Here is a 13,131-nt window from a genome sequence, read left to right as displayed (position 1 = left end):
GGTTAGTCTGGTATTTGTCCTAAGATTGACACTTGTGCTTTTTGTTTTTCAAGAATCCCCAGGGTTCTAGAGAAATGGCTTAGCAGTCCAGAATACTTGCTGCTATTCCAAGTGTTACCCATCCCTATAACTACCACTTCAGACATTTCCCAGGGTCCCCTGCTTTCAAACCCTCTCCTGTGCCAGGCAGCCAGAGGGAGCTTTTCAAACCACAAATCTGATCATGTTACTACTTGACCTGAGTTCTCCCAAAAGCTTCTCGTGCTTCACCCTTATGAGCTCCGTGACCCTACACCTGGTCCTGTCATCTGTTTCATCATTTCCCTGGACTGCCTCTCTCACCACAGGATGAAACATTTTCATCCAGCCAATACCTGTCTCTCCATCTGTAGTAGGCTCACCTTCCCCAGATTAGGTCCTGACCCCTTGACCTCTCTGCTGACACAAACTCATTCTAATTGCAGCTTCACATTCAGCTGCATGGCGCTTTGTGGGGAGGTTGCTTCTGCTCAGGATGGATCCTGAGTGCTTCTGTGGCATTTACCTGCCAACAATCTTAGTTCGCTGTCCCCCTAAATAGAGGCCCAGAGAGGGATAGGATTTGTCTCATTTGCACACATGACCCCAAAGTCTACCCCTATTCAGCCCAACGTGCCTAAGACTTGTGTAACTGGAGCTGGCAGGGGAGTGTCCTGCCTCACCAAAGGAGGGCAGGCACAGTACTGGAGATACCGTAGTTCTCAAAAGTTTAGAGGCCCCAAGAGTATTAGCATTAACCACCTCTTAGTTCACACAGGTAAACGAAGGCCAGAACATGGCGAGAGGAAGACAGATCAGACAGAGGTTGACCTAAACCAAGGAGCTAGGTCTTCCAAGCCCTGTTGTGGGCAGCTATATACTTTTCTGATAGAAGAGCAGCTAAGACCACCTCTGGACACACTCCTGCCATTCTCATTGGAGGGCTAATAGTCTACTTTACAAACGGGGAAATTGAGGCTGGAGGCAATTAGACCAAAGCCATACCTGGAGACTTGGACTTGGGCACGCACCCTTAAATGTGTGATGAGCCAAAGTCCATCCACAAAAGGACAGAGCTTATCTGCAAGCAACCAGGCAGCTGCTGTCAGCATGGTTGAGGCAGACATTGACCTTCAGCCCTGAGGTTCTCACCCAGACCCTGTCAGGGTAGGTGAAGAAGCATGCAAACTCAGAATTCACAGCTCATCACCGTGGTGAGCTGGCTAGGTCAAAGGGAAGGAAATCATACCAGTCACATCTGGAAACAGCTTGATAGTGGTGGTGCATGCCTCCAACCCCAGCGCTCAGGAGACAAAGGCAGTTAGATCTGAGACTGAGATCTGCCTGCTCCTGCCTTCCAAGTGCTGGGATTAAAGGTATGTACTACCACCACCGACTGTCAAATTGTGTTTTCAAGGTAGAACTCCTGGGCTGCATGGTATAGGGAAATAGTAGGCAGTTCTGTATCCTGAGTTCCTGGAGGGGTTTGACTAGGCTGGGTGGGGAGTACCTGTCAGCAAAGCCCCGCTGTGAGAACATGGACGGTGGTGTGAACCAGAAGGGGGCGGAAGGTAGAATACATACAGCTGCCCCATGACTGGTACGGTATTTCAGGGCTGGGTATGGCCAAGTATGTACTAAGAGGGACGGAGGGCAGGCTTCTAGATTGGGAGATGCCAGGCAGGCAGTAACCCGTCTAACCCGGCAAAGGGTAGTATTCAGTAAGGTGCCCGTGGCTTTTCACTCTCTCTTTCCTTGCCAGATCCTGCTCATCTCTGACTACTTCTACGCCTTCCTGCGACGGGAGTATTACCTCACGCATGGTCTCTACTTGACTGCCAAGGACGGCACCGAGGCCATGCTTGTGCTCAAGTAGCCCTGCTGGCAGAGCTGCATGGACAAGAGGGGGAAGGGCCAGAGCTGGGCCAGGTCCCTCATCCGGAGTTGCCAGCAGGCGAGTCCTCAGGCAGAAGACGTTCAAGTCCAGGGTTACAAACCTCTGGCACCAAAGGGGACTCATAGCTGGCAACAAGGCCCATGGGGAGAAGCTAGGAGCACCCCACTTGGACCCCCACTTTGTGACTGTGCATAGAAAGGAAGGGGAGCAGCCGGTGAGCAGGGCTTTATAGGTTGTGACTACTTAATAAATGTGTGGGTCTTCTTTTTCATTGTTGTCCTGATCATATTCCTGGAAGGGAGTGAGCTTGGCCCCCTGTACTACATGGTCTGTACTAAGAGTCCACAGAACACAAGTCTGTGTGTCCCTGACCGAGTATGTGGACAGTCGCCTAGCAGCCCTCCCTACTCCCAAACAAGCAGCCGGAGGCAAAGGGCCAGGCAGGCCTGAGCAATCTTTATTCTGCAGAGGAAATGACCACAGATCCACATACCATGTCAGGACAAGGGGAGCCAGCCTTTCAGGGGTGGGGCAGGTCCTGTCAGGAGGCAAAGCCTCAGGTGGATGAGGGGCAAGATGGGTAGACAGGCAAGGGCCTAAAAAAATGACAAACCCCACGGGGCAGGGATGCTGCTCCCCACCCACTCCCAACCCAGCCAGCACCCAAAAGAGCAAGCCTAACAAGACTGGCCCAGGACCTACCCAGGACTTGGTATGCTGGCTGGTGGCCCCTACCTGGGGGGAGGGGGTGTCACATCTCTGCCTAATCCACCGGGGGGCCGAAATAGATTAGGAGGCAGGACCTCCCTGGGGAGAACCTGACCAGAACTCCCAGCCACCCCCCACCCCTCCTCTTGACTCAGAAGCCGAAGGTTTCTTGGGAGGCATAGACCATGTAGAGGAATCCGTCTTCATCCTTCTCCTGTTCATAGATGTCAGCGATGGGTGTGGATACACTCACCATGCTGTGCTGGTTCACCAGCAGGAAGAAGGCCTGCGTGGGGTTGAGTTGCAGGCGGCGCCTGTGGAGGCAGGAGCATGGCAGGTGAGGAGGCCTCCTGCTGGAGGCCTGGGTGACCCTCCCAGAATTATTTTGAATCTTCACTTTCCATCCATCACAGCCAGAGCCAGAGGCTCTCACCTCTTTACTGAAGCTCACCCCAACCCGTCCTTGACCTTCTCCAGCCTCCTAGAACAGGGTCCTGCCTGGTGTCCCAAATGATGTTCTCTTGCCCACTCCATCCCTTCTAGTGGAACCTGGCCCGGCCCCGCCCCACCCAAGGCCTGTAGGAGGCTGCCCACGCACCGGATGATCTTGACCAACTCGCTCATGTTAACATGGTCTGGGACCAGAAACTTGGTCTTATCCAGGACAGGCAGCTGCTTCTCACCCTTGTAGCGCTCGATGATCACCTAGGAGTGGAGTGGGCGGGGGACTCGTAAGCCAGGGGCGGGACCTGGCAAGACAGGGCGTGGCCGGGGGGCTAGAGACTCACCGGGATCTTGCTGGGGTGCTGGTCGCGGATCTGCTGCACCTCCTTACAGCGGTCGGCTGCGGACAGAGCTCTGTGTGAGGCCCAGCGGTGCTGAGGCCTCCCGCGACTCCGCCTCGCCGATCCCCGAGGGGCGGCTCCCGGCCCGCCCCGCCCCAGCGCCCGCCCCCGGGGCCGTCGGCCCCGCAGCCCTCCACCGGGGGACGCGGTAGGGAGGCCGGCGACCCTGCCAGGCCTTGCGGCCTCTCCACCCGGGGTCCGGCCACCCGGTGCCTGACGTCATGGGGCTGACGTCACCTGCGGCAATCGGGGTCGACTGGCACCCCCATCCCTCGGTCCCCGATGGCAGTTCACCCCCAGGGCCTCACCGAAGCTGCGCCGCTGCTTGAAAGGCCGGTCGGAGGGCATCGCGCGGGCCCGGCGGGGCGCGCAGCCGGGGGCTCCGGGGCGCGCGGCTCAGGGATGCGGCTGCGGTTCGGCGCGCCGGGGGCTCCGGGGCTCGAGCTCAAGGGCTGCGGGGCTCGCGCTGAGCCCGGCGGTGGCGGCTGCGGGAGGTAACTCGCCTGGGTGACGTCAGGTCACAACATTCCTTAAAGGGGAGGCCGGCGCGCCGCTCCCATTGGGCCGACGGAAAACCCGCCTGCCTAGACCTGTGACGCCACGGCGCAGACAGCCCGGATTCCCGGCGCAGGTCGTAAGGGGGCGGAGCTCCAAGGCGCGTCACAGTTTTGTGACGTCACGATCGGCAAGCTTGTCTTTGGCTTCTCAGGACTGTGAAGCCAGGCAGTTGTCGCCTTCTTCTAGTCTCTACGCTGCCGAGTAATTCACAGCGCTTTCACCAAGCTTAGCCTTAGAGAACGAAGGTGGTAACGGAGTGGGGCGGGGAGGGAATGGAACACCCAGGATTTTTAGAGTTTTATGTGTTTCTAAGTGTATGCCCGCAGAGGCAGAACACAGCCTCGGATTGCCTTAGGTTGGAATTACTAGCGGTGCTGGGAATCAAGCTAAGGTCCTCTGTAATAATAGCAAAACTTGCCGAGCAATAATTGCCGGCAATCTCTCCAGACCCCCACCCAGGCTTTCAAAGAATTCTGAAACAGCTATAGAAAGCATAGACTTGCAGAGTGAGGTTAATAAGCGGTTTAGACAAAGCAGGAGAGAGTCACTGAATGGGAGTATATCAGAAGCGTTTTACTATGAGATGGAGAACATTCGGAATTGACAACACACTAAGTCCGAATTTACAGGTAGAGCCCCTGGGTAGAATAGAAAGAACTATGGTCTGGGAATGTTACTCAGGGTCAGGGTAGATTGATTCAAGGCCAGGATTAATGCCAGATGTAGCTGGCTTTTACTGTAATCCTAGCTCTATACGAGTTTGAGGCAGGAGGATGGGCTAGAGTTGAAGGAAAAAGATAAAACAAATGAATTTACAAAGGGCCATTGCTTGAAAAAAGTTAAAGTTTGTACTTCAGAAACAACATACAACTCACAGGGAAGAAATTGATGGAAGCTGGTAACCAAATTAACAGATGCATGTGTGATTCCCAACCACTACTTAATGTGGACATAAATAGTAGTGATTGTGGGGTACAAAGATGAGTTGCTCAGGTCACAAGAATTCAGCTAAGATTGCCTTAAAGAGGCTGGGTGGTGGTACACGCCTTAATCCCAGCGCTCTGTTAGGCAGAGACAGGATGATCTCTGGAGTTCAAGGCCACCCAGGTCTAGATAGTGAGACCTTGTGTTTTGGTTTTGGTTTTGCCTTTTAAATGCCCTAGGGAGCTGGTTCTGAGTGGGAAGATCCTGATTATTGTCTGCTTGGTCTGGTGTGGAGCTTGCCTGCCGGCATGGGGACATGAGTTCAATCTTGGGGTATGTTAGATCCTAGAGGCTGCCCCTACAAAGGCATTCATCCAGGCCTTGTATCCCATTTAGTAATTCTCCAAGCAGCTAAACTCCTAGTAGGTGACAGCCCCAAATTAGGGTGAGACAGTAGGATTGGTTTCCTAAATTATGACCTTAAATCCTATTTAGTGCCTCCACTAATCTTAGACCCCTTCCCCTCGGAGAAAGTCTGTTAGTGCAAAGGTTCTGAGGGTTCCTGCTAGACCTCTGGGTGTTCAGCTTCCCTTGCGGCAAGTGACAGGGTTCCTAAATCTGTCTCCAGACATCTCTCTACTGAACCCGGAAAGAATTTTTAATATTTAAAATATTAAAATATGTTCTGTCCGTGATGGCAAGACAAATGCCAACTTCCGCACACATACAGCAAGTAGATAAATGGAAAATAAAAAGTCAGACACAGCAGGAGGTGGTATTAAGAGAATAGAAATATAAAATATAGTTTTAAATACTGAACCCTGGGAGCCAGAAGCAGATGATGCAGGGACGTAGATAGGATGGTGAAGAGCATGGACGCAGAGCTGGGGGGATCTTATGCTAACCTGAAACAGCACCAAGGGCTGGCGGTGCAGGTCAGTGGTTAGAGTGCTCGCCCCCTGGGCAGGACACCCCAGGTTTGATCCCAGCATCACTTAGATTGGACGTGGTGGCATGTACCTGTCATCCCCAATTTTAGGATTGGCCAAGAAAAGAAGGAAGGCCATAGTGTTTACAAGAGGACTGCAGAGGAGCAATGTGCCATGTATGTGTGAAATATCGTGCGTGGGAAGTAAAAAGTTCATAATAAAAACTTAAAGTTGGAGCCAGTGAGATGACTCTGGTGAAGGTGCTTCCTGCCAAACCCAGTCATGTGAGTTCAGTCCCCCAAACCCTTGCAGTGAACGGAGCCAGTTTCTGCAAATTGACCTCTGACCAAACAAGGGGTTGGGGATTTAGCTCAGGGCCCTGGGTTCAGTCCTCAGCTCAAAACAAAACAAAACAAAACAAGTGCCAGGTATGTACAGAGAAAACCAAAAGAAGAAATGATAGAAAATTCACACACTGTAAGGCAAAGGTCACTCAGTATTAAAGGATTGAGAGAGTCCCTTCTAAATGATGGAGTTATTCTCTAGGAAGAGATAATTTTGAGCTCCATTCTGAGTTTATGAAAGACTGAACCAGCTGTTGTGGTGACTGGAGTCCTAGCATTTGGGAGGTAGAGGCAGGAGGAGGGTCGCAGTTCAAGGTCAGTCTGGTTAATGTGAGACCTTATCTCAAAAGAAGAAAAATGCCTTTGGTGGGCAGGGCTTGTAATCCCGGAATTTTGGAGGCTAAGATCAGAGGATCAGGTGACTTCAAGGCTAAACCGGGCTACAAACCAAATACATAGGACTCACTTAAATATCTTGATAGAGGAGACTCTTGCAGCCAACAGGGAGCAGACATCAGCAAACTTCATGAAAGTGACAAGGACTAAAGGCGTAGTCACCGGTGTGGCCTGGGCTCTGCTACCCGGTTGTGCAGCACCTTGAGGGCAGCGTCAGCCTGCGTGGCACAGCACACCACAGCGTTGCTTGATTGTTGACGTACTTGACCCGAGGGCCCCAGTTTACCCTTGGTACAGAGCCGTGTCTCCGAGTGTGCAAACCTCAGTGTCACAGAAATTGAGTGTTCCCGTGTCAGTAAGGGAGCTGGAAGAACTGGGTCAGCCGGTGGCCTTGGGGGAAGCGGTCACACCTGTCTCTTGTCACACTCCACACTCATCTACCTGACACCAGTGTGCTGCCTCCCTTTAGTCCTCTTAAACCTTTGGTCCCTGGGCCACCCCGTCTACCCAGAATTCAATAGCTCGGCCTCCTCAAGTTTTCCAAGTGAAACGTCTTTGGATGCCTTAAATTTGACTTGCCCAGAACAAACTCAGTATATCCCAAAATGTACTCCAAACCTCGGTCAGTCCGCCCCCGCGGCACAGCCTCAGACCCACTGCTCAGACCCTGGAGAGGTTTCTGTAATGTGACAGAGGTGACTTCATCCACCTCCTGGGCTAGAGCCACCACCTCTCAGAGGCCCACCTCTGCCTCCCAGGTTTCAAGGCATGAGTTACCGTGCCAGGCCGTGGCCTGCTTCTTAAACTCCAGAGGTTTTGTGGTTCGTCTGCCCGTGTGAGCTGCCACAGCAGGCTCAGATACTGTCTGTATTTTTAATTTATTCGTGTGCTGACGGCTCGTGTCTTTATTGCCGTCTCCTGAGGGGTACAGGCAGGCACTGAGCGGGTGCTGGGTGTGGGGCAGGGAGTGCATCGCTTTGAGAAGACATCACCAGGATTTTAAATGCTAGTGGCTCGTGTGCGTTCTTTCTCCCTATTACTTGAGAGATAGGGAAGGAGGGTCAGGAGTTCAAAGTTATTATTTTATATGTAACAAATTTGATGTTAGCCTGAGCTAACAAAAACAAAACAAAACAAAAAACTCAAAGACTTAATTTAGTGTGCTATTGTGTTTTAATTTTTATTTTTCCATTCTTTTCAACTAAGATGCAAACCCTGCCTGTCATGGCACGGTCGTTTATTCTCCCTGTCACTGCGTTGCTCAGGATTGAACCCAGAGTCTTCCTTTGCTACAGACTCTGTTCCCAAGGGTTTTCTCCTGTTTGGCTCCGCTCTATTCCAGCACATAGGTTGGTGCTAAATAAATAGACTTTGAATGGGTGACCTCCTCCTTGGTGTCTACCGTGTCATCTCTCCTTGGCGTGACTGTCTGTCTCCTTCCAGCCCCTAGATTTTGTGTGAGAACCGAGTTTGCAGCGAGCACAGTTGCTGGGAGAAGTCAGAAGCTGGGGTGGCGTCTCACCATGGTCCTCATGTCCTCTCACCTACCATTCCTTCCTGCCAGTCCAGAGCTCCTGACCTAGATCTGAGCCTGAGAAGGAGAGCAGTGCGGCTTTTCTGGGCCCTGCCAAGCGAAGGTGCAACAGCCCTGTCCCGGGGCACTGGTGTTACGCCGTCTTGGGTGGGTTCCATTTCTGCCTGAGAGCTTCACCGCAGGCTGGCCATAGACAGAGCTGGATCCAGAGTAGTTTTGTAGCTCACTGAATGACTTAAGCACGCTGTCTCAATTTTGTCATCTGCTGTCAGTGCTTCTCAACCTAGACAACCCTTTGGGGGGTCCATGTCACATATCCCAAATATTAGATTATTATGATCTGGCTCATAACAGTTACGAAGGAGCAGCGAAATAATTTTATGACTAGGGTTCATCACAACACGGAGAACTGCATTAAAGGGTCACAGCGTTAAGAAGGTTGAGAACCACTGTGCCAAGTAGAGAGAGTGTGGTGTGGTTCAGACCTTAGACCTCTCCCTCTGTCTGTCTGTCTGTCTGTCTGTCTGCCTCCCTCTCCCTCCTTCCCTCCTCCCCCCCTCTGGCATACAGACAGACACACCCTTAGTATGCACCTTCAGTCCCAGACCCAAAGAGTAAAGTTCATTTGTAGAATGAGGCACCCATGTTTGAAAGTGAGTCCTAAGACTGGAGAGATGGCTCAGTGGTTAAGAACTGAGTGGGTGTTCTGGAGGTCCTGAGTTCAGGTCCCAGCAACCACATGGTAGTTCGCAGCCATCTGTTATGGGATCTGGTGCCCTCTTCTGGTGTGTTTGAAGACAGCTACAGTGCACTTATATATAATAAATAAATAAATCTTTAAAAAAAGTGATGGCTAATTGAGTGGCAGACAAAGTGACCAATCAGAGAAAGATTTGACAGAATAGGACATGCCCAGCTCTCAAGAGAGGGAAGGGAAGCTACTTAAAGAACAGAGCAGAGAGAAGGGTAGAGAAGAAGGAGGCTGCTTTGCTGGGACAGTTGTACAAAGACAGGATGCAGAGAGAACAAGCTAGACATGGGTGAAGACAGACTGAGCCAAAGAATGAGGAGCCAGGAGATTAGAACAGACAGACAGACAGTTAGTTCAGCCAACCTGAACAAATCAGGAGCGGTCAAGAGAGAGGGAGGCCAGATTGAGTCAGCATGGGGAGGAGTCTGTCAGAATGGCTGAGTTGAACCAGCCAGCCAGAGCTCAGAAAGGACTAGAAAGAGTGAGCTTACTCAGCGGTAAGTCTCAGGCTGAAAACATTCTAGGCCTGGATCAGATGGTACAGAGGCTAGAAGCTTCCAGGGCTAGGCTAGGAGATGGAAGCAGGAAGCCTTGGAGACAACCAACAGGAAAATAAGTTACTTTTACAATTACCCAAGCGAGATCCCTGCAGCTACCTGCTTCTCTGCCTCTGCACAGCCAGTGGTCCAGCAGGACCCTCAGTTTACCCTAGAAGCCATGCTCATAACTGAGGACTGCTTCCCGGCGCTGCGGCTCAGGAGAGCAAGGTGATTGGATTTGAGTAACCGGGCCATTGGTAGAAAGTGCTGTATGGAGTCTTGGAGACCTTGGCGAGCCTATTGTAGCAGTTCTTCCCCAGCGGTGTGGACTATGAGTTCCATGTTTGAAGGATCCCACAACCATCTTTTAAAGTTTAGATGGGGTTCCCTGAGCTCAGACTGGCCTTTGTCTCTACTTCCCACGTGCTGGGATTACAGTGTGCACCCTCACATCCAGACTTTCAGCACTGGAGCTTGAACCCTGGGTTTCTCGAAAGCCACCAACAGAGTTACACTTCAGCCCTGTCTGTCTCGGGTGAGTGAAGTCAAGAATTACTACCCCTGCAGACAGTGGAATTGAAAGAAAGAAGGAACCTGAGTTCTGGACGCTAACCAGATCAACTAAAAATAAGTTTTGAATTACATCTGCGTGTGTGTTTAGCAACAACTTGCAGGAGGTCTCTCCGTCATGTGGGTCCTGAGGACTGAGCTCTGGTCATCACACTCTGTGGCAAGCACCTTGACCCGCTGACCCATCTTACTAGCACCAGGGTTTCGCCATGTGTAAGCCACTATTTTGCTCTTCTGCAGCTGAACCCTGTCCTAATTCAAACGGTTCGGGTGACCCCTCGACCTCAGTCCTTTGCTCCCCAGAACAGGTGTGGCCTCTCCTTTCTCTCACATTCTCTACCTCCTCTCGCTCTGGTGAGTTTCTCTGAAGCTCTTTGTTTCCGACACAGGGCTTTTCTGTGTAGCCCTGGCTCTCCTAGAACTCACTCTAGACCAGGCTGGCCTTGAACTCAGAGATCCGCCTGCCTCTGCCTCCTGAGTGCTGGGACTGAGGGTGTACACCACAAAGCTAGGCTTGGAGCTCTTTGCCCTTGGGTGCTAGAACCTGAGTTTTCCTTAGCAGCAGACACTGTTGATCTCAGCCCTAGGCCTAGCTCTTTTCTTTTTCCTTCCTTCCTTCCTTCCTTCCTTCCTTCCTTCCTTCCTTATTTATTAATTTTGAGACCGGGTCTCATGTTGCCCATCCGAGCCTCAATCTTATTAAGCTACAATTCCCAGCCTTCCCCCCAAGACAGAGTTTTCTTTATGAATCCCTGGCTGTCCTGGAATTCGCTCTGTACACCAGGCTAACCTTGAACTCACAGAGATCCTCCTGCCTCTGCCTCCTGACGTTTTTTTTTTTTTTTTTTTTTTTTTTTTTTTTTTTTTTTACGTTGTGTGACAGTACCTTATTGAATTAGTCAAGCTGGCCTTTGAATTTTCTCTGAAGCCTGGGCAAGATCCTCCGGCCTCAGCCTCCTAAGTAGATGGGATCAATGGGCTAGTGTAAATGACAGGAAATAATTTAGAAGTTACCAGTCAGTACCCATAGTTGGTAAAGTCACTTGCTGCCAAGGCTAATGATCTGAGCACCAGGCCTTACGTAGTAAAGGAACCAACTCTCACAGATTGTCCCCCGACCTCTACATGTGTGCTGCGGCAATGCCCCTACCACACACATGTGCACACACAATTAAGTAACTTTTGCTCTTTGAGAGTTTATATATATATATATATATATATATATATATATATATATATATATAAACATATGTCCATGTGTATACCATGTGTATACCATGTGTAGGCCTAGTGGCCACAGAGCCCGGAAGACAGTACTGTGTCCTCGGAACTAGGGTTAGAAGCAGTTGGGAACCATCTGATGTTAGTGCCGATGCGAGTTTGGGTCCTCTGTGAAAGCAAGTAATCCTAACAGCAGTTCGCCATTTCTTCAGCCTCTCTGAGCATTTCATAGATTTTTTTTTTCCTGTTCATCCCTAATTTACCTCCCCTTCTCTGCCCACCCAGGTTTGTGGCATTTTTTTTTAAGTCCTCCAAGGCCAATTTTATGGTATCTAATATTCTTGGATGTGTGGCCTTGTACTGGAGCATGGTCAAGGGGGAACCATTATCGGGGGTGCACTCTTAGAGAAAATCGCCTCTTCCTCTCCCAGCGGCTAACAATCGCTAGCAGTTTCACGGCCTGGGATGGGATTCTGTATTTCTCCCTCCTTGCTAGGATTCGGTGTGCCTCGGCATTGAGCGGGTTTTGTACATGCTGTTGCTACTGTTAGGAGTTCACGTGGGCAGCTGCCCTGCTGTGTCCAAGGGATTCTGTCTTGTAGTTGCCCACTGTCGCACGCTCTTACACACTTTCTTCCACCTCTTCTGCAATGGCCCCTTAGCCTGGGGAGATGGGGATGCATTATATTTGTTTCCTTATATATGTGCTTAGTAGGTCCGAGCATCTGTAGTCTCCTGTTTTCTGCAGTTTGGCCAATTGTGAGTCTCTGCAATTAGAAGTTTCTCAGACAATGAAGGGCATTGATCGATGGATAGAACGCAAGTCAGTGAGAGTCAGTTCAGCACTGTGTCCATCGGGCAGCGTAACAGTATAGAGTCTCCCCTAGGGCTTGTGACCTATTTAAGCCATAGGCTCTTAGCCAAGTAATGTTGCCAGGTATGTGTTCCGTCCTATAGAGAGTGATTTAGACGGAATCAAAAGGTAATTGGTTCTTCTCGTGATGGTTGTGCCACTATTAATCCAGTGAGCCTGCATTTCCAGGCTAGTCATTTTTGTAGCTTGAAGGGCTCATAGCTGGATATGACCGACAACTTTTCTCCTCCGTAACTTGCACAGCACCTTTCTGGACTATGCACGCTAACTAATCACTAGGGATAAACACTTCTGGGTTTGTACCAGCTTGATTTTTTGCCGTGTTCTGTGATTCAGGCATAAGCACCTTTAAGCATATGCTGTCTTCAGCGATACCATCTGGAGGGTAACCAAGAGTCACCTATAACATTTGGGACCTCAGTGGCCAGCCACGTCAATAGGAGCAGCTCATTCGTGGCACTGGATTTTTTTGTCAACCTCTGATGTCTAGGAAGGGTATTGTTGTCCTGTTAACACGGTAACTCGATTTCAACTTGTGTGCATATAAGCTTGTGTGTCTGTGGGGGAGAGAGAGACTTAAGGGAGTCTCTGCAGTAGTCACTTTCTAAGTCTTTTTTCAAAAGGTCATCAATGTTATTTATCCCTTGCTCTATTGTGTTCCCTACCTTACCCTTCACTTCCCCGCCCTAGTTTAACCCTTTCTATTCCATGATCTCTTCATAGCAGTGCAGATCTTCTCCTTTCCCTTGAACATGGCCCCTTCCTACTCGCCTGAGCTTCATGAGTATCGCAAATGAAACGCATGCATCTGAAGACTTAAGGCTAACATCCACAGATGAGAGAAAACGGGGCATCTAACTTCCTGGTTCTGGGTTACCTTACTCAGAAGGATCGTTTCCAGCTCTGCCCATTTACCTGTGGATTTTATAATTCCATTTTCTTAATAGAGAAGTAATAATCTGTTGTGTGACTCTGCCATATTTGCACCCATTCCTCAGTTGGTGGACATCTATTTAGTTCCGT

At 50.4% G+C, this 13,131-nt stretch overlaps 2 protein-coding genes across 4 annotated transcripts in view; one reads left to right on the top strand and one right to left on the bottom strand.

Annotated features, from left to right (window-relative positions):
- The window catches only part of Pigu (phosphatidylinositol glycan anchor biosynthesis class U), a 71,228-nt gene extending 69,042 nt beyond the window's left edge, over positions 1 to 2,186 (top strand). For all 3 annotated transcript variants that reach the window (XM_032904515.1, XM_032904516.1, XM_032904518.1), the window contains exon 12: positions 1,781 to 2,186. In XM_032904515.1, the coding sequence (XP_032760406.1) occupies positions 1,781 to 1,894 (114 nt within the window). In that variant the 3' untranslated portion in view covers positions 1,895 to 2,186. The remainder of the gene's footprint in view (positions 1 to 1,780) is intronic.
- A 163-nt stretch (positions 2,187 to 2,349) lies between these two features.
- Positions 2,350 to 4,079, bottom strand: Map1lc3a (microtubule associated protein 1 light chain 3 alpha). Its single transcript, XM_032904519.1, has 4 exons — positions 3,777 to 4,079; positions 3,412 to 3,467; positions 3,222 to 3,328; positions 2,350 to 2,937 (listed from the first exon to the last, which is right to left on the bottom strand). Exons 1-4 carry the CDS (start codon positions 3,814 to 3,816, stop codon positions 2,775 to 2,777), a joined length of 366 nt encoding a protein of 121 aa, XP_032760410.1. The 5' UTR covers positions 3,817 to 4,079; the 3' UTR covers positions 2,350 to 2,774.
- Positions 4,080 to 13,131: the final 9,052 nt, after the last annotated feature.

This window comes from Rattus rattus, chromosome 5 (genome assembly GCF_011064425.1).
Source record: "Rattus rattus isolate New Zealand chromosome 5, Rrattus_CSIRO_v1, whole genome shotgun sequence".
Lineage (NCBI taxonomy): Eukaryota > Metazoa > Chordata > Mammalia > Rodentia > Muridae > Rattus > Rattus rattus.
Note: the sequence above shows the minus strand (reverse complement) of the source record. Positions and strands in the feature narration are given on the sequence as shown.

What these genes read in the sequence shown, in the direction of transcription:
- Map1lc3a (XM_032904519.1), bottom strand. Translation starts at nt 3,816, where the DNA reads ATGCCCTCCGACCGGCCTTTCAAGCAGCGGCGCAGCTTCG. An exon ending in CAAGCAGCGGCGCAGCTTCG is followed by an intron (nt 3,468 to 3,776) that starts GTGAGGCCCTGG and finishes CTCTGTCCGCAG; the next exon opens with CCGACCGCTGTAAGGAGGTG. An exon ending in AGCACCCCAGCAAGATCCCG is followed by an intron (nt 3,329 to 3,411) that starts GTGAGTCTCTAG and finishes CTCCACTCCTAG; the next exon opens with GTGATCATCGAGCGCTACAA.